Source organism: Gymnogyps californianus, chromosome 5 (genome assembly GCF_018139145.2).
Source record: "Gymnogyps californianus isolate 813 chromosome 5, ASM1813914v2, whole genome shotgun sequence".
Lineage (NCBI taxonomy): Eukaryota > Metazoa > Chordata > Aves > Accipitriformes > Cathartidae > Gymnogyps > Gymnogyps californianus.
Window position 1 is genome coordinate 33,327,379 of NC_059475.1, and position 24,194 is coordinate 33,351,572.

At 39.3% G+C, this 24,194-nt stretch overlaps 1 protein-coding gene across 1 annotated transcript in view; it reads left to right on the top strand.

The window, feature by feature from the left end:
* DCAF5 (DDB1 and CUL4 associated factor 5) overlaps positions 1 to 24,194 on the top strand; it is a 77,926-nt gene that overhangs the window by 7,307 nt on the left and 46,425 nt on the right. Inside the window, exons 2-5 of the mRNA XM_050896782.1 lie at positions 4,860 to 5,003; positions 9,266 to 9,302; positions 11,706 to 11,845; positions 16,228 to 16,357. Coding sequence (XP_050752739.1) covers positions 4,860 to 5,003; positions 9,266 to 9,302; positions 11,706 to 11,845; positions 16,228 to 16,357 — 451 coding nt within the window. The remainder of the gene's footprint in view (positions 1 to 4,859; positions 5,004 to 9,265; positions 9,303 to 11,705; positions 11,846 to 16,227; positions 16,358 to 24,194) is intronic.

Here is a 24,194-nt window from a genome sequence, read left to right on the forward strand (position 1 = left end):
GAGGCAGTGAACTGTTTGTGCTGAAATATATGCCGTGCTGAGTCATTTGGGACCTGTTCAGTTATCTAGAATAGGCAGATTCTACCTATAGTGTTTGTCTGTGCTACTTTAAAAAAAGAACCAAAAAAAACCCCAAACCAAGCCAAAACAAAAGAAAGAACTTTTTTGGGGGAGCCCTTTTTTTTCCTTCCAAATCTTGGGGTATGCAGCATGCAATAACCATTCTAAAGCAGGCAGACCATGAAGAAGACAAGGCACTCTTAATTCTTTTGGGAGGTCCACTTCGGGTCCACAGGAGCTAGAAGATTGTCAAGGGTGAACACAAAGTGTTTGTCTGCTTAAGAATCTATTTCAGGATAACTGTCCCAAGATTTGAAATGCAAGCTTTCTTTTTAGGTATGTTCTGTTATGTACCTTCTGGGTAGAATTCCTTAATCCTGCCTGTGTCTCTCATCAATATTAGTCAGAAGGCCCAAAGCATTAACAAAGTATTCTAGTGACTTGGGGCAGGGAAGAAACGTGTTTATGTATTTTTCATTCATGTGTGCTTGTGGAAAAAAAAAATTGGAATACTGCTCTTCTCTACATCAAAAGTAATATGGGAAGGTGATAAAATTTCCAGCCTCTCTGACCACAAATACTTCTTTGGTCTGACTTCTCTTCCTGTCTCACTTTGATTTTGAACGTAGAAGCAGGTTTGACCCATAATGAACACTGAAGTACTTGACTAATTAAATCTATTAAAATGTGGTTCCTTTCTGAAAAGTAACTAAAATGGCATTGTATGATTCTTAGCTGGGTCATACAGACTTTTACTTTTCAAATTGTCAGTCATGTAGTCCTAAGCAGAATCAGCAAAATAAGATGGAAATGAAGCTATTTCCACTTTGTAGATGTCAAACTTCTGACGCCATGAACTGAAAAATTACAAATTCAAGACTTTATGTGGGGCTTCAGTTTCTAAAAAATCCACATATGGAGTCTTGGTGGCTAAGGTATTTTCATATGAGGCCATATATCCAGGTTTCCCAGATGTGTAGTAAACCTGTTGCTGTTGGTATATGTTCTGTATCATGTCAAGAATATACCCTTGCCATACACAGTTACTCTTTTTTGGGGAGCATTGCAGAGTTATCGCAAGTTCATGCAGTGGGTCCAGTGCTTTTCAAAAAGTGTTGAGTGGCTTCTGCTTCACATGTTGTAGAACTGGTGTACGTGCACAATAAATCCACTGTAAATTGAAAGTATCTTAATCTGCATTCACTGATCAATTGTACAGAATGAATGCTATAGGCCTGGAGTTTCCTGTAATTCTCAGACTTGTAACTTATGTTGCATAATGTGCATGCACTTTGTGTCTGATGAATCATGGTTCCTTTCTACAGAGCGTAAAAGCTCTGTATATTCACATTTTCTTTGCTCTCTCCCTGTATACCTGTCCATACATGTCTGCCTCGCTCCTTTCTTCCCTCTTATTCTAAGAGTCAGGTTTTGGTAGTAGAGATTGCATTTGCTGGTTTGCACCTCTCCTGGTTTCAGTCACATAAGACTTGCCTTTTCTTGGGTATATTTGCCTGTGACTTAACACTTCTTGTTCTCTTGTATGAGGATGTAGAGACTGGTAAAGTGTCTTTCTGCCACAAATCCTTCTCTGTGACTGGACACATTGGTAAGGCTTTTTCTTTCTGGTGGAACTGGCCTTAAGTCAGAAGTATTTCTGGAATAGCTGAACTGGAGTTAGAAGGGAACACACTTCCAACCCAGTTAACGTTATCATTTTGTTAAACTTTTTTGTCTCAGTGGGGTGTGAGAAGAATAAAACGGTGGCATGAAACAAGGGTGTAGAAGTTCTCAAAGACAAGTATGTGCAAGCCAATACATAGATGGAGAAGGGACAGAATTGCATGAGCGTGGGGAGCATTTAAAAGCTCCTGAACTGTGGAACATGTGCCACCACAAAGGGAAACGTAGTTCTCGGACTGCTGTAGTGTTGGATACTCAATAGTGAGGCCCTTTGTACCAAAGTCTCATGGAGATCTAGGTGTCTGGGATGAGAGACACATTTGGATTCAGTAGGAAGAGTTGTTTCTAACCTGGAGGCAGAGGAAACAGGCACTGAGGTATAGGAACTTATAAAAAAGAAGGTAGTGGCAACTTTTAACACTGTCAAAGGCTTTTCTGTGCAGGTTGCAATTTATCCCACTCCTACCATACTGTATGTGTGCTGGAAACCACAGTAATGTTTGTTGGCTTTGGATATCTTCATTATTTTTGTTCGTATCTGGACTAGGTGGGTAGTGGAAATGAATGTGAGTTTGCTGTTAAAGTGAGACACCTAGATGGCTGTGCTATCAGGTAGGAGGATGTGTAGACTTACTGCAGTGGGTTTGCAAATTGGCTTGCTGTGGTAACAATTAACAACAGTATGTTACTATGTTTTGCCCTGAAATGTCTTTTACAGAAGTCTTGAAAGACAGTAAATGTAGTCTGATAGAAGTGATGTTGGTGTTCACCAGCCTTAAATGTTGCTTAAATTGTTTGCCAGGTAGTGATAACATTAAGACCTGGCTGTGGGCAGCTTTGGAAAGTAACTACTTTTAAGTGTGACAATCACTTCTTGATTTTATTGTGACTAACGTGGTCATGTTTCAGCAGGCATGTATTCTATGTCTCCTTATTACTAGCTGTCCTGGTTTCGGCTGGGACAGAGTTAACTTTCTTTTTAGTAGCTGGTACAGTGCTGTGTTTTGGATTTAGTGTGAGAATGATGTTGATAACACTCTGATGTTTTAGTTGTTGCTAAGTAGCGCTTATCTTAAGCCAAGGACTTTTCAGTTTCCCATGCTCTGCCAGCAAGCAGGTGTGCAAGAAGCTGGGAGGGAGCATAGCCGGGGCAGCTGACCCGAACTAGCCAAAGGGGTATTCCATACCATGGAACGTCTTGCCCAGTATATAAACAGGGGGGAGTTGGCCGGGCGGCGTGGATCGCGGCTCGGGAACTAACTGGGCATTGGTCAGCGGGTGGTGAGCAATTGCATTGTGCATCACTGGTTCCCACCCCCCCCTTTTTTTTTGTTATATTCCTTTTCATTACTATTATATTTCATTATTACTATTGTTAGTATTTTATTTTACTTTAGTTATTAAACTGTTCTTATCTCAACCCACGAGTTTTACTTTTTTTCTTTGCTTTCCTCCTCCTCACCCCACTGGGAGGGGGAAGGGGGAAGCGGCTGCGTGGTGCTGAGTTGCTGACTGGGGTTAAACCACGACACTAGCTCATCTGCAATCACTAGAGTGCAAATACAACTTTCCTATTTCTAGACAGAAAGGAATCTAAGCTCCCATCAGTTTAGTTGACCATAAATTACTGTGAGTTTTTCTGGACCCATCACATTTGACTCTTATTCCCAGTAGTTATCAAATGCATCACAAATCTTTTTATCGTGTATTCTTGTTTGCTCTGTAAAGTACAAAAGCAGGAGGAGGAATACACAATTAATTTCATGGAGCATGGGTAAGCATAACATGCAGCTGTACTGTCTATCAAAGTGATTGTCATAAAATCTGTTAGGAGACTTAAAGGCTGAGAGACTGTTAACTTAAAGGATGTTTGACATAACTCAGTTCCATGGGAAAACTTCTTAATAGCATCATATGATGTGAAAAGTTTTAAGAAATCTGATTAGCAGTAGTCATGAATTCTATTTATGCATTTACCGCTTCTTGAAGTAAACCACAGACCAATTAATTTCGGTTTCCTTTTGTTTCTGTTTCTTGCCTTTTTCCTTCTGGATAGTAGCTCAGAAGGCACTGAGTTTATGCTTTTGATTGTGCAAAGCAGCACTAAAATGTTTTAACTGAAATCAGCATGTTTCTAGTGGCACTTTTGACTTGTGATGCCATTCTCTTTCGTTTGTTATTAAAGACAGATACCAAAAATATTTTGAGTCTGACTTGAAGAAGCTTTATTCAGATTTTTACAGGCATCCAAAATTGATGTTGAGAGTGCTATCCAATACAATAGTATCTTGAATTTTTTTCTCTTCCTAATAAACAATAGTTTAATGCAATTGAAGCATGAACACAGTCTAATTTTATATATGACTGTTTACCAGACAGAGAAGGAGGCACTTAAATATATTTATGCATAGAGTTCTGAACTGAGAACTGCACCTAGGCAAGCAATTAGAAGTACGGCAAGCTGTAAAGCAAGAGAGAGTTGAACTTCTTTTCCCCAGTTATTCTCTTTGTCAGGAGTTCACCTCAGAAATGTCTGAACCTTTACAGATGTAGAAGCGTGGCATAACTGTGCATGCTGAAGACTTCTGAATGCTTCAGTAAAATCTTTTTATGGCCACGTGTCAGTCCTGTAGCCAACCTATGCTATGAAGGCTTTGCAAAGACTGCTAGAGGAGATACAGTTGTCAGTGAAAGGGGGGAAAAAGTTCCTGTTTTATGAGTAACATAAGCGATGCTGGCAACAAGGAGTTGGTGTAGAAGCATTTTGCCAACATGCATATGTTAATTTGGCATGTAATTCATCTACAGCTTGCCACAATTCTGAGTCTCCGGGTTGCTATAGGTTGTCACTATGTGTTAGCAGAATGGCAGCTGTTTAATCCAAACTTTTCCTGCTGATTCCTCTGTTTTCGTTAATATTAATTGAATACCTGACTGCATGGCATCTGAATGTAAATGCGTGTCTAATATCCAAACACTTGCAAGGTATAAATTTTTATATGCTAATTAGGGTTTCAACAAAGCCTTTTATGAATAACTGCAGAGTTAAATAACTTGTCTGTCATCAATTTATACATGGCTCAGGCAGTAATGCACATTTCCTTTCTTTCTTCTAGGAGGGGATGACCGCCGGGTCTTACTTTGGCATATGGAAGAAGCCATACACTCAAGAGTCAAACCAGTTCAGCTGAAAGGGGAGCATCACTCTAATATCTTCTGCCTAGCTTTCAACAGTGGCAATACGAAAGTGTTCTCTGGAGGTAAGGAAGGAAGAGCACCCTGATTTCACAGGAGTTTGCATTGTGAATGCCTTAGAGTAGAAGCCATAAGCGAGATCCTGCCCCACATGAAAGGTCTTTTCCATAGTCCCCTAAGGATCTGGAAGGTGTCCTTAATCAGCAGCTGAAGGTTCTTTGGGAACAGGGAATTCTTTAGCTAGCACAACATTTTCAATTTTGTCATGCTTTTCATTTTCCCAAACCCTGGTGTAAGCGCATCGTGTCTGGAGCTATCATGAGAATCCTCGGTCCAGTCTGCCCCTACTTGTGCTACAGACTGTGGAACATGGTCTTTATTATTCCCTCTTAGCTGTACTGAGAGGAGACCCTGCATCCTCTCTGGCACTCAAGCCTGATGCTTGAAAATCTCTGCTGCTAGTAGCTGATTTTAATGCACCCTTAGATGGCTAATGAAGGGCTATTGCCATCTATTGGTGGATCACTTTTTCCTCAGATGTCATATCAGTCCTCACTAGATAAGTGTCTGCCTTTTAGAACTGTTGGCAGATTGGGCTCTAATTGGCCTTGATATTCTTAATCTTTTTCAGTATAAATCCACTTTTTAACAGAAAGTTTAATTCAGTCTTAAAACTAATATAAGGAAAGTGGACATGTACTTGTTCTGGGGTAATAATCCCTAGAATTTAGGTTCACTTTACCACTTGATTTTTTGAAGTGTTGAGGTAGGGAGGAAAATTGAATTGAGAAGGAAAAGGCACAAGACTGTCAAAATGCAGTCAGTGTCATTTTCTGCTGTACTTCATTTCCTCTATCTGGCATGATAATAGAATGGACAGGAATTTGTATCTTTCATCAGTATGTCCATTAACATACAGCTAGACTTATTTTAGGATATTATGAGACTACTTGGTCAGAGCCCTTCATTACCTTTTTGAACCAAGATTTGTGAACTGCAAATCAGTGCTATAAATTGATTCTAAGCGTGTACGAATGGTGGAAGCTTCCCATCCTTCAATGCAGTGTTAAAACTATAATATCCCTTAGTAAAAAAGGCATGACAAAACTTAAGATGGTGTCAAATGTTAAGGATGAAATGACTCAGATATACTTCTCAGGTGGAGAAAACCCCAAAAATGTCAAATAGTGATGCCTATATTCTGATTCTGGGGACTGCTGTTTCTTTTTATGAGAAAGACAGCAGTCCACACTGTCTTCAAATGAATGTATCTGCATGAGTGATTCCAATGACGTTTTGGGCTGGAGTGTGTTTTACTTTAGTTTGAATTCAGACAAATGGAACCTTACATGAATATTCAAGGAATGAAATGTGCCAAATCTTGCTGGACCAGCTGTAATGGTATTTCCTCATTTCCAACTCAACGCTCTGTCCATTGGGCCCTGCTGTCAGAGGCTACTGTTTTCACAGGAAGGGCAGCAGAGTGGTTTGACTGTACCTTGCCACTGTAGTTAACACCTTCAGTTAAAGATTTACATCATTGATTAAGGTGGATTTTTGCTAAGATGCCAGGTTAGATGAGCTGTGACAGCTGATGCACAGACAAACTGGCCGTTCTCATCTCTTTTTCCTCCTCCAGTTTGCATAAACACACTGTGCCTCTGCCAGAAATTATTTCCATTGGAGGAGTCAGGAACTCTTTCAGCTGCTCTACCAAGATTCACAGGGCTCATCTGCAAGGGCTGTGAGTCTCTTGGATCCCTTGTAAAGAGTCATTTTGCTGCATGGCCTAGATGTACCATCTGTTTTATCTCTGTCGGTAAAATGGGGCCAACTATATTTATTCACTCAACAATGTTCTGGGAGATTCTTAAAAGGTCTGAGAGAATTGTGGGTCCTAAGATCTGTTGGTCGTCATCCCCCCCCAATACTGAAGTTGGAGTTGTATTCAAATCATGGAAGTCAGAATACTTCAAAAAAACCCCTAGAAATTAGAGTATGGAAACTAGCACAAGGTGCACAGAACTCAATTCATGCTGTAAATAAAGCTGCCAACGACTAATGACTTAGCATCTGACAACCTTTCCCTAAAGCAGCTCTTGATAGCAAAGGAAAAAGGATTTTCCACTTCAGTACAAATTGGATTGCATCCAAGGAATTTCAAAGCTCTTTGGTTTGAAGGAGCGCATGTGTAGCATGCACCACATGTAGCCATTACAAAAATGGAAGGCAGGAACTGAGTGGACAGAGTTTTGCATGTAATCTCTGGAGGAAAAAACTATCTCAAGAAACCAATGAAGTTCCCATCCCTGAAGAATACTGTTGCCCTTCTCTGTCCACAGACACTGAGAGTAGAGCAGCATTTGAAATGAAAGATCCCCTCTTAGTAAACTGCATGGACTTTTTTTTTCTTTTTTTGCATTTAATGTTAGGTATATGAAAAGCTGAAATAAACCTGCAGGGAACTGAATTGGTTTCTGTAGAGGCCTGATGTGACAGATACGGTGTTTAGGCCACCTTAACTGTGCTCCTTTGTATGTACTCTGCAGTATTTCATCCTACAGGTATAATTGAAGAGAATGGCAGATACTTCTTGTCTTTCTCATGGTCGTAACTGCAGTTATCAAAACAAGAGAGATTATAAATGAGAGTGTTGTGTACAATTAGAACCCAGTTATTCTCAACGAAGAATGAACTCTCCTGTGTTAAACACTGTAAGTGGGAACCCTACTGGGCTGAACAACAGTGACATTTTCTGCAGGGATGAATCCTTACCAGAAGCAACCAAGCAGTTTGTGGTTAGATTTTTGTCACCACCTTCTCCCACACACAAAACAGAGAGAAGCAGTGGTTATTCCACACACCCCCTCCTTTCGTTCTTTCTTTCCCATTTTGGAGCTTGTGATGGAAGGGAAGGTTGATCCCATGATGACTAGAGGCGTGAAGCCAGGCATCTAGAATGATTCTTGTGTTCATATTGTATGGAGAGTGAGGAGCAGGAGTGTCTGCTGGAGGAAATTTTGTCACTGGAGAAACTAGGCTACATTTTTCACTGGTGAAATACATAGGCACTCGGGTAGTTTTACTAGGTATAAACCTTGTCTGTAATGTATAATGGACAGTTTCCATTGCAATTAATGATCAAAGGACACTTACACATATGTGACTTGTTTATTGTACCATGGAAAAGATCAGCTACTGCAGTAATCTAAGGCTGGCATGATTTAACTAGCAGCCTGTGCAAAGAGCAAGTGGATGTAGAAAAATCTCACACCTCATTAGTCAAAGAGAAACTTTCTCATATTTCTTCTGTTGGGACAGAATACAAATTGAAATGTATGGGGATAAATGAAAACTGAGTCAACTGAACACTTAAGAATCGTAACATGAAATCTTGCTCCTTCTGAACCTCTGGCTTTGGTGTACATTAGGAAAGCTTCACAACTTGATATTGCAACTACAAAGACATACTGAGCATAAAAATATGACTTTGTGGGCTTTCTGGTTTTTTCTTCTGAATTAAATATAAATGTGTGTCTCCTTAAATATTTCTAAAGAGGAGGTGCCAAATTAGATAAATTAATATTCAGTGCAGAGACGAAAAAAATACTCTGTTGCTATAGCTTGAAAAACACTGCATGAGCCAGTGGAATTACTTTGTAGCTGTGGCCCTCTTAGTCTGCATGCATGTGGTTAGTTTCCATTGTATTCAACGGATGTGATCAAAGAAAAGTGACATGATTGTCTGGTTACTTGGTTTGTTTTTTGTTAATACAAAAGAAATTACACTGGCTGTCACGTTCGTGCCTTCTCAATGGTTGCAAAACCCTGAACGCTGACAGTGTGAACTGGTGGCATGTGAGCTGGGAGCCCAGTGCGTTTTGCTTATGGCATCTCTTTTCACCTTCCATTATGTTTTTATGGAGCATCCTCTGAGCCGGAAGAAAGGTATATTCGCATGAGAGTTAAAGGTGTTCTGCCGCTTCATGTAATATTCTTCTCCTTACTGCAAATGTCCCAAAACTCAAGCTAAAACTGAACAAAGAATGATCAGTAACACAGTTAAGTAGAATTATCTGTTGAGCAGTAGCAGATGGAATGGATTGGTGCATTTGATCATGGCTGGAAATGTCACATGGAGCCTTTCACATAACTGAGCCGAGGGCTGACCACTTGGCAACTGAACTGGTCTTCTCTCTGCTTCAGTTTTGTTTTCAAAATAGAAAATTAAAAAAAAAACATTGATTGTTTGGGTTTTTTTTTTTTTCACTATAATGCTTTTTAACTACTGGAACATGATGTTAAGTGTTTATATTTCTCTTTATAGGCAATGATGAGCAAGTTATACTCCATGATGTTGAAAGGTAAATACACAGTTTGTGTTTCCACTGCTTCAAGAGTTCCCTTAATGTCAACTCACTGGAGGCACTTTTTGTTTTAAATTAATGATCTGGGAGAAGAGCACGGTGTTTTAATCCTGAAACATGCTTTTTATTTATCTAAATTCATATCTGGAATGAAGTATTCCCCATCACCCCATTTTTTTTCAGCACTTGGGTTCTGCATCGTTTTGACCTTGGGAAGGAGAATGGTTATTAAATACATATGCTTTCCTGCAGGCAGCATGGTAGGTTCTGAGTAGATTCAGAGCCAGATTATTCTGGCACATATACAAGTACTGTGGTACATACGGGCTTTTTGGTTTTTTTTTTCAAAACACTCACCTGACTTGTATTTAGGATAGCTAGTGCTTGGCCTACCTAACTACCTTTTAAAACTTTGGGTGCAGCTGCCTGATTCTCCACACTAATGTGAAGTGTATTTATTTTGATACTTTTTACCAAAACCGCAAAAGAGTTGGGAATTAGGCTTTGTTGTGCTACATCAAGATTAGGCTGTTAGTCAAAATATAATTAATACAGTAGTGGTAATGTATGAGATTGGAGTTCTCTAGATATCATGTCTTTTGAGCTTACTGCTTTTATAAAGTTAAAATTTTGCTCTGTACTAATAACTTCCACAGATTTAAGTAATGACCATTTAAATAACATGAACTCAAGAAAACCAAGTATAAAGAAAAATCAGGAAGAGATATGTGTAAGAACAGAGAAATATAAAACCTTAAATCTTTTTGAGTTGCCTGAATCCTGGTTAACATAATTTGGACATATTTCTTGCTTGGTTTGTCCAAAGCCTTTTACATTGAACTGATCAGTGTACATCTGCCTTCCATCATACCTTATATCTACTTCTTGTATAAATCTTACATGAGAGCTGGGCAAAAGTAACTTTGTCTTACTTTTCTAATGCTTTCTCAGGAATATTTTATGTTGTTTGGGGTTTTTTTTGTTTTGGTTTGACTTTTTGGGTTTTGGGAGTTTTTTGGGGGGGTGCTTTTTGTGTGTTTTTTGCTTGATTTGGGGAGGTGTTTGGTTTTGGGAGGGTTTTTTGTTTGGTGTGTTGTTTTTGTTGTTTTTTTAATTAAAAGTGGAAATGTCAAAATTTTAGATGCTGGTATTTAGTGTGTTCTGACTTCTCAAGCTTCTACAAGATCTTTGTCCTTGACAATTTTCTATAGAATGCATTTTTTCCTGCTATGTCTTGCTTAGATGGTTTAACAAGTCTTTTTGATATGTATGTATTTTTAATGTGCTTTTGTTATCAGGGGTTTTTTTAGGTACGTGAAGTCCAGTTGTAGTGCATACAAATTCATTCTTCCAAGACTATTTGTGTGATCTTCTGAAAGAAACCTTACTAGTCTGACACAGTGAATTCTGATTGATTTCTATAGAAAGTTACTCTGTCTTCTTGAATAATAACACTTGGTCTATTGACTGCTTTTTCATACTTTTAAGTGGCTTTTTCTGTTACTGCTTTTTTGACCTTTCTGTTAACGGTCCATGAGACAGGATTAGTAGATCTGTCACTAAGAACATCAACTGCCGTGTGAGCAAAACACTTATTTTACGTGGGATCTCTTTGGTGGAGTGTCCATGAGGTATAGGGATTGTATACAAAGTGTATTCTCTAAAGAAATAAAGGGGTTTTGCCAAAGAAATAAAACAACCCCAGAATCTTCTATCTTGGTATTTTAGCTTTTGGCCTCTCCATGCCACTATTTCCTCCTTTTTAAATGATCTAAAAAGTTGGGAAAAGAACAGAGAACAGGCTTTTTCTTTTTTATAGCTGCGGAATGGCTGAAATCTAGGTACTTTCGGGGGACTTACTTTTATTTTGTTCTCTTTTGCTGCTTTTTCTACATGGAAAAATATAGGTCTGGTCTATCCTGGAGAACCAAGAAAACGTACTAAAAAAGCCAGCTGGAAAGTTGCTCTTTTGTGAGCTTCAACTGAACTTTTGGATGATGCAGAAGCCTGTATTAAAGAATGAACTTCTATCTTGTTTTCCTTTTCACATTAAGTAGCAAAAATTTAGTCCACAGGTCCCAAGACCTCTTTCCCTTTCCCATTACCTCCTCCCAGGCTTAATCTAATACAACATTATTTCCATAGCATCTTGCAGTATCTGAAGTTTTTAATGTGTGGGTTTTGGTCTGAGGGGGTTTTTTTCCTCATAGGATGACATCTTGGTCACTCTACATGGGCTTTTTGTTTGTTTCTTACTCTAATTAAACACAAGGGTCTTCTTATGAAGTTACATAAACCTTGTCACCTTGTCAAGTATTACTGGGTAGAAAAAGCTGTAAATACTTTGCTTTTTAAAACAACAGCAAAAGGAAGAATGATAATATTGTGTGTCTCTTCCAGCACTGAGACCTTGGATGTGTTCGCCCATGAAGATGCCGTGTACGGCCTTTCAGTGAGCCCAGTAAATGACAACATCTTTGCCAGTTCATCAGATGATGGCCGGGTTCTTATCTGGGACATCCGAGAGTCTTCGCATGGAGGTGAGATCTTTAGATGGAAAAGATCATTGATTTAGGAAGAATTCAGGCAAGGCAGGGAAGGGAAAAGTTATGTTTATCTGGGACAATCGAGACAGGGAGTGTTGGAGAAGAGTGAAAGTGAGGCATAATTCTTGTGGCCGGTGATAGGCAAGCCCTGGTCTTTACAGTTCAGTGTTACTGTCTTAAACGACTTCATAAAGTACCAGCACATAGTGCAGGCTAGCACAGAACTTGGTATGAATAGGTTTTAACTTGAGTAAAGAAGCAGTGGAGGACATGTTTCTTCTTCAATAAAAACATCTTGCTAAACTTGAAATCAATTAGAAATGTGGATTTTTTTGTTGTTGTTTTTGTTGATAGCCTGGGATAAAAAATTTTTCAATGTTTGGAAAGCTGTTATTTTGATTTGAATAATTTTCCAAAGCTATTTATAGACTTCCCTGTGACACGGAGAATTGTTCTTATGCATAATGTTTTCTGGTTGTATGGAAACTTAGAGCCCTTATGTGATAACAGTGAAGTTGAATTATTGCTTCAGTCTTTGTTTTAGAAAACAGAACTGAATACTGTTGATCTATGTAACAAACGTGCAGCTTCTCAAAACACTGCAATCTGTGTTTTTACAGCTGCAGTTTTAAGGCTGAAGAATCTCAGTTTAGAACTGTAGTTACATGAATTTGGAGAGGAATACTTCAGTAATTGAATTTCAGTATATGAATTACTTAAGTAATACTTCAGTAAATTAAGTTGTGAGTTTACCCCATCCTGAAGAACACAAAGCTGAGAATTTAAAACTGAGTGATCTGCAGGAGTACAGAATCTGGTTCCCTTCCGTCATAGCTAAAATAAACGTTCATCTTTTTTTGTAAGCTGATTAAATGCAATTGCCTCAACTCATAGTTTCTACTGGTCTTACAGGAAAGTTGTTTATGGCACTGAAATCCAGCTTATGTATTTTGTGTCAATTTGGACACATCTGTTGTTGGGTCAAAGTTGCTGTTTAACTGAATTAGCTTTTTCCATACTTAGTGAATTTGATAACTTTTCTAGACTGTGATTCTGTCCCTTTTTGACTAGGAAATGAAAGCTGAAACAAGATATACTTTATAGTCTCATAGGAGTCTTTTAGAGCCACTAGTATCATGAGGGCTTTATTGAACGTGAGTAACCAGAATTAGGTCTTCCTTGATAAGCCCCACCAGAATACTTGGAGTAGATTGCTTATTGATGCCCTTCCTGCCCCAGGCATATTGCCTTTGTATAAATAAAAATTACATATACTAACACTGCATTCAATTTTCAGTAGCCTGATTCTTACTGTGAATTCTGATTCTCTTGTGCAATTGTGATACCCCTTATCTCTTTCCCATCTGGTAATAAAGCATTCTGAAAAACAATGCACACACTCAGTATGTGTATATCACAGACTTTAATAAAAATATCTATAATATCTCTCCTCTGTCTTTGAGGAACTCATTAATAACCTCCCTCTTGCTCAGGAGTCCCTTACTAGCACAGTGAACGGTTGTCTTCCCTTCAACCAGTTTCTTACCCCGTGCAACTCCCTTTGCTAATCCCAACTGCCTGTAGCTAAACTTGATACTATACCACGTGTGAATTTAGTCCTCATTAGATCTACCACTTTTCCCCTGTATAAAATGTCGGTTACTTTGTCAAAGAAAGATCAATTTAGCCTGATGTGACTGATTTACCTTTGGTAAATCCAAGTGTCACTTCATCCCTATTTTTCTGTTTTCATAATACCCAAGTGATGAGACCAGACACTGAATATGGCTTCCAAATTAGAAATGGTGAAATGCTCCTTTATTGCCTTCTCCTGAACTCTACACCATAAAGACCTGTCTCTGTTAGGAGAACTACCTGTTGCTGACAGTGAATGTCGACAGTCAGTGGGACTGGATGTTTAAATGCATCTGTATGAAGCTGTTCAGTATCATAAGCTAATGTCCAATCTGATCTGAGTTTCTGAAATTGTGTGAAATTAGGTTTGTCCTTTGTTGTAGTTAGACCTTGATACTGCTTTTACTGTTGCTGAGACTTGGAATGAGAAGGCTGCACCAGTGAAAATGGAGTGAAGCATTGGCTGTGGTACATTTGGGGCTTTTTTGGAGTAGTGTCGTAGGTTCTCTGAATTTTAAATAAAGGGCTTTTGCATGCTTATATAGGAGTCCTGAGTCAGTATTTATGTGAACCCTGCCAATGTTTACTACAATGTAATGCTTGTCACTGGGGTAATCCCCTTGTCTGCAATGGTATTTTCATGGGAATAGGCACTATGCCTGCTAGCGTGAGTATAGTTAGTTACCCTGAGTGGCCAGCTCATTAAAATCTTGCAAATAACCTCCTAGTTTAAAGTAGTGCATTAAAAGAAGCTGGAAAAGGAGTTTCATTCCCCTTCTGTTTCTCCCTGTCTTTCACTACTGAGTGATTTATGCAGTAATTTTTATAAACCCACTTTTAATTTTTGTTAGAGATGATGTTGAGCTTCTCCCTTGAGAAACATTTTCATACTCCAGTGTATAAGAGCTACAATTGTGAATGAGCATAAAGAACAATAAAAAAAGTAATCCCCCTACTTTTCATTAAAGTGACTTAGTGCCTCATTAGTCTAGCTCCTGTAATCTCTCTTTGACAGGCTGAAAGGCAACTTCTGATATCTTAGAAGAAAACTGTGGTGCTAGGCTATTTATAATAAAGGTGTGAAGGAAAACACCAGTAATTAGTGACAATGATTTGACTAAACAAATGTACACAAATTAAAAGTTTATTTTTAAAAAACAACTCCTTTATTTGGCAATCTGATGTTGTTTGTCTCTCCACTCAGCTAATGCAGGCCATTGCTTCTCAGTGGGGGCTGCCGTTTTAGTAACACAGCCTTTTATGTCCCAGCAGGGATCTGATTTGATGATGCAAATGTAGAAGGTCGGTTTTGGTGTTAAACCTTATTTGGAGCTGCCCGCAGACCAACAGCAATCTCTAAAGGCTTTGGGCAGGCTGGCAGAACAAAAGTTTGCTCCTGTTCTTCCCTTTACCTCTGCCTCTTATGGCAATTAATAGTACCAGGGAGCTTCAGCCGTGGTCAGAGACCTTTGTTTTGATCACTGCTAAATGAACGCTAGAAAGGAAAGTCCCTGTGTCAACAAGCTTGTAATAGAGCATAAGAGGAGGATACAGATGAGGCAGGACAAGTAAACGTTAATTCTGTCTCAGTTGCTTGATGGACAGTAGTTTCAGAAGGTATTGGGAATTTGGGAGGGTTGTCTGTTCAACCATGTTTTATAGGTCTTAATGAGGGATACGAGGAAAGAAATTGAAGTACCTTTGGAGGTGCTTGTGGGGCTAAAGGTGCCTGCACACAGTGGCTCAAATAAGGGCAGTAACAATCTCTCCCAAGCACGTGAGCAACACAGTGGTTGCATCAAAGCAAACAGTGAGTGGAAAAGTCTGGCATAATCCCTGGCTCAGAATAGGCATTGATTCTGGTTTCTTAGTTGGGTGAAAGAGTGGCAGCATGCCACAAAAGATACACAACAAAGAATTAGACTGTGCCTAAAGCCATAAAGCTAGCAGAAAGATACAGAGAGGGATGACAGTCAAGGCTTTTTCTCAGTCTTCATGGGGACAGCATTTTGACAGAATGAATAGGGCAGAGTAGCAGGCCAAACAGTCTTGTTACACTAATCAAGATGAGAGGGAGAGAGTCTGGATGAGCATGTTTTTAACTCTGTGTGTGAACTCCAAAAGCCAGCTGTTAACATTTTTTTATACAAGAGGAACACCCTTCTTGTCTACTTGTACAGCTGCTTGTGGAGCACTTAAGAGGTGGCAGGCTTCTTTTCCCCAGGGTTGGCAGCTTGCTTTGAGCTGAGTTCCACAAAAACTTATTTCACTTTTTGTAGTATTATTCTCCCATATAAGCAGTTGCTGCTACATTTACAGTTTGGGTGATCATCAATGGCTGTGGAAGCTTCCAGGCATATATTGCTAGGAAGCTTTCAGAAGCCCCTCCATGTATAGTCCTTGTTAGATGACCGTTTGGTCATGAACCTTAAGAAGATTCAAATACTTGATCTCTGACTGGCTAGTTTTAAACTCTGGTAACTTCCATAAGCAAAATGGTGTCTTGAAATCCAGTATGTGTCCTTTTCCATGTTTAGACAAAGTTAATGTACACGTGGGTGGATTTTAAAACCTCAGGTTTTATATTGCTTTGGATGTGTCAGCTTGAGAAATGGTTTGAACATGTCTCCATATCTTCAGATCTTGTTATGCTGTTTCCATATTAAGCTGCCAAACTCACTGCATCGAACAGTTGTATGCATTGTTTGTTCTTACGTCTGAAATCTCGACTTTTTCAACAGAGCCCTTCTGCTTGGCACACTACCCATCAGCCTTTCACAGTGTGATGTTTAATCCAGTAGAACCCAGATTACTGGCTACTGCCAACTCTAAGGAAGGTGTGGGACTCTGGGATATTCGTAAACCTCAGAGGTATGATCTGGCTGTCCTTGTCTTATGATGTGCTATTTCTTTCCCATGAGAGGTGATGGCATGCCACTCTTTTTTTTTTTTTTTTTTTTTCTTTTTTTTTTTAAGTCAGAACATACAATGGTAAGAAAAGATGCAGAACAAAGTTAACAGCAATGTTAGTAATCCTGAATTAAATTATTTTGCATAATTAACATTCTTCTTCATATGTACAATCTCATTTGATTTAAAATGGGGCTAGATCTTCAATGTTAAGGTAAGTGATTTTTTGGAAGCCTGCCTGGCCTTACCACTGCAGATTAACTTGGATTGTTGTGTCAAGTTCTCATCGTTATATTTAGCACTGGCTTGCCAATACTGGAAGAAGCCATGGTGGGCACTGCCTGGTTTACAGTTTGTTTTTTCTACCCAGCTCAGTTTTCAGTGGCTGACTAGAGATTGTGGTCAAGGCAGCTTTTTGCTCAGCGCTTAAGAGTTTTGTATGACTTCCTGGATAATATAGACACCTGGATAATCAGTTTGGCTGCATAATGTGCTTCCAGATTTGCATAGGATTTTAAACAAATGAAAAGAAGAAAGTATGTTTGCAGCATGAAGTGTGGTTAGACTGGGTTCTAAGGTGGACGTGTGCAATGTCTGATGCCAGAGTTTGGCATGCATGAGAGATTCAGCTTCTGTTGAAGTCTTTTTTTCAGTCTTTCAGATTTTAAAAGTAATTTCCTTTGTTTATCATAATAATCAGAAAAAAAAAATTTAGCATCTCAAGTAAATGTTTCTTCCCCGCCCCCAACTTTTATATTTACATGTTTCCAGTTACAAGTGTAAGCATAGAAAGGATAATTTCAAAAAAGTGAAAAGAGGGGAAAACAGGTAGTACTTGTTTTACAGTGCAGTAACCTCAGCTATTTAAAATCTTCCATAGCATACACTTGACTCTCCCCTTATTAGTGAATTTCTTGGCATAACAAGAAGTGCGTATCACTACAAATTCTTTTTGGGTTTCTGCTGTGCAGACAGAAAAAGCAATCTCATGAAGTTAATTATAACTGGCTTTAAAAAAAATTCTAAAATGTTTAGACATCCATTACAACAGCAACCAAATTATGGTTTCAGGAGGGTTTATTATTCTTAAATTGTAAGCATTAATGGTTTGAATTGATTTTTATTTTTAAGCTTGAATCAGAATTTGCTTGCTGATGCTGGTGGCTCTAGAGCTCACTCACGTTTGCAAAGTTTGCCAGAGCCTTTGTTGGCAGCTGTTGTACAGTCTGCTATTAAATTTGGGTTTGATAAAATTTAACTGGAAGGGAGTTAGGAAGTTGCCTAAGCTATCCCTGTCAAACTTATCCCTGTCAAACTCTTTATGTCTAGGTCTTAGTAGGTAACTTTCTAACGTCAAACTAACTTCAGCATTTACTGGATAGAGGGAGAGAAATATAAGACATTAGGGTTATTTTGCTCTTACAAAACATGTTTCTTGGTTTTTTGCCCATAAAATTTCTGTCATTTTAACTTCAGTTGATGCCTGGTTTTTCCTTGTAAACTAATATGGACAAAGTTGGCTTCCTTTTGCCAAGCCAGCTGGCCTCATATTGGTTTTGCAGGATTCTTTGTTTTTCAGCTTCTACCTCAATTTTGTGATTTAAGAACTTCTGCAGGTTGAGTTGGTCTTGTTTTCAAAAGGGAGTTACACCAAAACATTTCTCTCTTTATTCTCTTTATTCTCAGAGTGTGAATATAACAGGAATGATGTTGGTGGAGTAGTATAGCTTGTATCAATAGAAATTCTATGTGGATGCAAAATTTAGATTAAGTCTTTCACTCGGGTAGCAAAGTGAAATGGCGTAACCCCATGTAGCTGGAAAGGTTGTACAAGGCTAACAGGAATAGAGAGAGGAAGTGTCCAAAGAAGGGCAACGAAGCTGGTGGAGGGTCTAGAGAACAAGCCTTATGAGGAGCGGCTGATGGAACTGGGGTTTAGCCTGGAGAAAAGGAGGCTCGGGGGAGACCTTATTGCTCTCTAAAACTACTTGAAAGGAGGTTGTAGCGAGGTGGGCGTTGGTCTCTTCTCCCAAGTAACAAGCGATAGGACAAGAGGAAATGGCCTCAAGTTGTGCCAGGGGAGGTTTAGATTGGATATTAGGAAAAATTTCTTCACCGAAAGGGTTGTCAAGCATTGGAACAGGCTGCCCAGGGAAGTGGGTAAGTCACCATCTCTGGAGATATTTAAAAGACATGTAGACATGGTGCTTAGGGACATGGTTTAGTGGTGGACTTGGCAGTGTTAGGTTAGTGGTTGGACTCAATGATCTTAAAGGTCTTTTCCAACCTCAATGATTCTATGATTCTATTCTAAGTACTGCTAAGGATACAAGCATTGACCCTGATAAATGCAGGAGCAGATTACTTCAGTAAGAAATTCTCCTCTTACAGATTTTAACAGCTGCTTTCTAATAGCAGAAGTAGTGCCTTTTTCTTATTTTTAGCTATTCTCATTAAGACCTTGATCTCCAAAAGTTTCTCAGCTTATATATAAAAGTGTCAATGAGCTATTGCTTGGGTGTGGTAGCAGCTATCAGGTCATGGAAACTCAGAAGATCTCCAGTCTAGATGCTATCCTGGCTTCTTCCTCAGTCTTAACCAAAAGGCAAAGTGCTTGCTGTGAGCTTGTTGGGGGCTACTTTGTGAGTATGGGATAATAGTCTGTGCTAACACATTTAAGAACACACATTTTTAGCTGTATTGTGGTATTGTTCTTTCTAATGCCAAATATAAAATAGCTATAACAGAATTTAATTGGTAATACTTCTTGGCAAGTAATTCGTATTTCTCCAGATTTAGCACCAGTATGAAAGACTTAATAACCTTTTGACAAATCTGAATTCTAGTCTTTTTTTGAATGATGAAAGGGGAGGGGAAAGGGTTTCTTATGTTATAACCTCTGAGTCGTCTTGAAGGCCTTGAATAAATTAAACTAGTGGAAGCTTGTACGCTTACATCTGATGGACAAGAGCTGCCCTTTTCTGGTCCTAATCTGATCAAAGTAAATCTTTCCAATTAAAAAGCTAAATGGTGATGGTTAAACATCATACCTTGCAACTACAGTGCTGAAATTCCGAGGTGGATAGGTCACACCACTTTTTTCCTGCATAGGGGAACGTGTGCAACACCCTTATTGTACAGCTGGACATACACCGTGTATACCACACAGCTGTTCCCTTAAGCACTGAATTTAAAGCATTTGCACCTACTAGGTGTGGTGCATTGTGTAGAATAGGCACATGCTTCCTGCCTGCAGCCTGCTCCCCCCAGAGGACTCAGAAACAGGAAAGTGAATAGTAAGAGACAGGCTGCTCCTCGCAGAGTAAATGCTGTTGGCTGATATTTAGAGCCTCAGACTTGGGTGGAGCAAGCTGTAACTTAAATGAATGCGGGTGATAAGTCTGCTTTCAGCTGCCATTTTTCTGGGACAGCCATCAGCTTTCCTCCTTTGCTTGATCAGAGATGTGCCCAAAACACGGTGAGAAGGGTATGCTTGGCTGGGGGAAAGAAAACGGCCTAAAGCACTCTGCTGCCACTGCAGTTTGTTCCCAGGAAACTCTCAGGGAAGAGTACTCTTCAGAGCGAGCTGTGTCCTGCTAGTGGGCTGCCAAAGCCAGAGTCCCTCATATTTAGATAAATTAGACTGGATTTTTAGTCTTTATTAAAGTAACAGAGCATTTGCCAGAACTCCCACTAGTCTCTGCAGATCTAGTTTGCTAATCTAGAAATACGAAACTTGATTTTTAACGTATTTGGGGCCAATTCACATTGTCTTATGAGGAAACAATTTTATTAATTTGTAGATCAGCAAAGAGATAATCCTCATTCCAGTGAGGAAGTGGAAGCCAGAATTTAGGTTTTCATCTGTGGGTTTTATTTTGTTACAGTCTCTTCTGGGGAAAATACACTGTGAACTTAATTATCAGGGAAAAAAAGTTTTTTGTTAAGGATGAAGTAATTCACATAATGCTGTAAGTACTTGTGATAGACTTTACATAGAACTGAAATTGGTATGTGAGGGAGTTTGTGTATATTTTCTGTATTCTTATTAATAATAAAGGACACAAAGTGTCGTTTTAGATAAGATGTATGCCAAAAGCATTTTGGCTGATGAATTTTATAGGCAGAATGGGTTAAACAGCCCTGAAGTTCCCCATAATCTAGGGATAAACAGGAAGCTGCCTGTGTAACTTGCACGCCAGAACACTAGCACAGCAAAGAAGGGCTACTGCATCAGCTGCTTTCCTCATTGTCAAAAAAGTCTGCTGATGGTGGAAATCCTTGCTTCTCTACAGGTTTGTAGCTCTCTCTTATACTGTCATCAGTATCCAAGAGAATGTAACACTGCCTGAGGTGTAGGAAGGATGAGGGAATAGAGGCTTTTGGGGGACACGAAGTGGAAGTATTAACTCGCTGGGATTGTTGAATAGCACAATATATAACTATAGTATAAAATTGCTAGATCTGTATATTTCTTCCCTAGCCTACGTTTTTATTTCCATTGCTGCTCATGAAGTTCACTTGTGAGGGACTTCATTTTATGCCATAAACTGTCAAGGGAAATTCCTCCTTCAGTATTGATGTAATCCTTCATAATACTGTGGCCATTGTGGGAGTTTTTCAGTCCTGTCATTCCACCTGTGGCGCTAGCACTTCAGCTGTTTTGTCATGATGTGTAGTAGTGGGGTTTTGATTAGGGGTTGAATGGGTAGAAAGAAGGGGGAAGAAGCATAGATACTTTTAGATGCTTGCTGTGGATTGCCAAAATAGTAACTTCCAGTGGGTTAAGCGGGGCTGCAACATTCCTCCAATACGGGAAAGGTGAAATGGTTATATGTAGTTATTAATTTGCTGCTAGCGTAACACTTCATGTAAAACTCATTTCCCCCAACTACTGTGCTATTCTCTGTCAGTCCTGAGATGGAGGCAGAGTTAAACTGATGCAGCCACTACTTGGTTTTCTTCATAACTGGAGACTGTTCTGGGGAATCCTGCTGCTGCTCCCCTGCAAAATCCAGAAGGCGAATGAAAAGCCTGGAATTCCAAAGACTAACTGTTTGTGGCCAGTAGCAGTACTGTAGCTAGCAATACCTTCACATAACATGTATTACAGCCAACAGCACTAGTGTGGTAAGATTCTTTACAGATATAGGTGAGGTTTGATAAGCCCACAGGATTCAGCTGGCCTTCACTCGTTTGAAGGGGATCAGGCTTAATGCTGAATTTATGGTTTTAATCAGCAGATGCTCCTCAGGTGAGGTATAGCTTTTCTTTAACTTTGTTTGGTTTGATGATGCACTGTCAGAAAAGGGGTGATTTGCTGTTAACTTCTAAACTTTTATGGCAATCAGTGGAATATGGCTAATTGTGCAGTTTTAAACTAATAGCTCTAACTTTTCAAAATCTTGAATGGAGTAGTGATATCCTAGTAGGTTGGAAAATTCAGATACAGATTCCACTGCTTGTCAGAAATAAATTAGCTGCATCTACTTATTTATCCGGACAATCTGAGGATTTTTACACCAGAGTATTTCTCTCCAAAATACACGGCTCTTCTCCAGTTGGGTTATAGGAGAATTTGTCTTCTAGCTTGCTGTGACATGCCTCCAGCCAGGAGAGTTGATTTTATCTGTTTCTTTAGTCAGGCAACACTGAACACCTCTACAAATTAAAAATAAAATATTTTTAGGGTTAGAAAAAAAGTCCTGATTATGAGTAGATTTTATTCATATACTGTGAAATTGGTTAACTTTGTGATGGGAAGCTGGGAGTGCTTTATGCTTGGCTACTATAGTGAAGAAGGTAACTGAAAAGCCAGCATTTCTTGGCATGCATCGGGAAGTTTAGAGACAGTTGCACAGCTCTGAATTGTGAAAAGTTTAGCTCACTTCAGATAGTCATAATTTGATTAGTCTTGCTGACTGAGTCAGGATACAGAGGCGGATTCATTTTGTTTTTTCCCAAAGTTCATTCGCAGCTTGATATTTCTTCTGTCTCAGATTTAGTGCAGCAATTGAGATTCCCCCCTTCTCCCCCAGTATACTAATGAGATCTGAATGTGGTGAGCTGGCTCCTCAAAAATAGCATAAGAAGCACTGTTAAAATAGAACTAATATAAGTCCAGCAGGATTACAAGTTGACTAGTGATTCTGGAAATCTTATTTTTCTATTTTTAGAACGTGTGAGTATTGCAGTTCTTTCAGGTGGATGTTAAACTGAAACCAACTGTATTGTTTCTTTTTTAAAAACAGTGCGTTGAAAAGCTTAAATGTGGTCTTGATTAATGAGGCTGTTGTAAGGCACTCACACCACTAGATGGGGTCTGGAAGCTATGCCTTTTTTTAAGAAAATCAAGAAAGGCAAGTTATGCATCTTAAACTGTTTATAATAAAACATGTATTGCAAATGTGTATTGTTACAGAATTGCTGGGGGCAACTCAGCACGTCAGTTTACATAGATATTTCAAGCAATGACTACGTAACTCCAGCTATTTCTAGGTACTCATGTTCTCCCCTCTTCCCCTTTTCTACGCAGCCCCGTGCCCATCTCCTTCTTTTTACTGAAATCAAAAGGCTGCTTTTTTCCCCTAAGAAAATACAATAATTATCCCCTTAATTCTTTCTTTTCCTATGTTCCCCCCCCACTTACATCAACTAATCTGGAAGTTTTTGAGATCAAAATGATTATTGGCCTGTCCTATTAATGACCATCACATACTTTTAAACTGGTTTTCATAGTACAAAAAGGCTGTTCACAGAAGTCTTTTCTGCTTGTGATGGGAGTGTTGAGCCTGTGCTTCTTACGCAGTGGGATCCATTTGTGTGTCCAGTTCAAGGGTTAAAATGCTGAGTCTTGGGTCACTGTCAGAAATACATATCTCAGGGCATCTTTGTGAGCCTGGGAGGGCTTATCTGAAAGCTCCCAGGCCCTCATTCCTGCAATGTCCATTACACTAATTCTGTGGTTGACCTGTTTTTTGAGGTCATCATGCTCAGAAGTTAGAAAACTAACCTGGAAAAGCTTTGTAGCTTTCTTATGGCCTAGGAAGTTGAATTAGGTGCAGGGAGGGCCCAGTGAATAGCATAGATGATGAAGAGAGAGAGGAGGTCTGTAAGGCTGAGAACAGGAGATAAGAAGGAAGCAAGACCTTCCTCATTTGAGGAGCAGTGAACTATTAGATATGTTCAGTTGTTTGTGGCATTACTGTTTTATTGCTTCAGTTTCTTCTGCTACACAGCCCTTCCCCTTTTTTGTCTCATCAGCATGTTCCTTACAAGCATTCCTGGTGGCTTTTTACAAAGTAGAAGAGGTGAAACATAACCAAAGTTGGGGGTGATTTACCTTCCAAGGCTGCCTGTTTCATGAGAAGAAACTATAAGCAGACAGTGTTTCTGCTTGACACTTGACTTTTTATGTTCCTGCAGTACAACATAGTGTTCCAGGACACAGGTCTTGAGTATTGAGTTCTGGGAACACTTTTGTCCCCAGAACTCAAGTACTGGATTCAAGCTCTGAGTGAGGTAGAAATGTTTATATGCGATAAACGTTTTTAAGATTCTTCTGAAAGTTCAGGAGGCCTGTGCTGTCTGTGTAGTTACAAGTCAATGTACTCAAAAAGCCCAATGATGAGTTAAAAAAATCCCTGACCACCAGGGCAAACCTGGTATCCCTTGCTGACTGTAAACCTTATGGCATATTTTAAAAGCTAACTTGATCATACCAGTCATAATAAGCCCAAGTTAAAGGAGTGTCAATTTCAGTGTTTTCCATCAATGCTTCACAGACAAAGCCAAACGG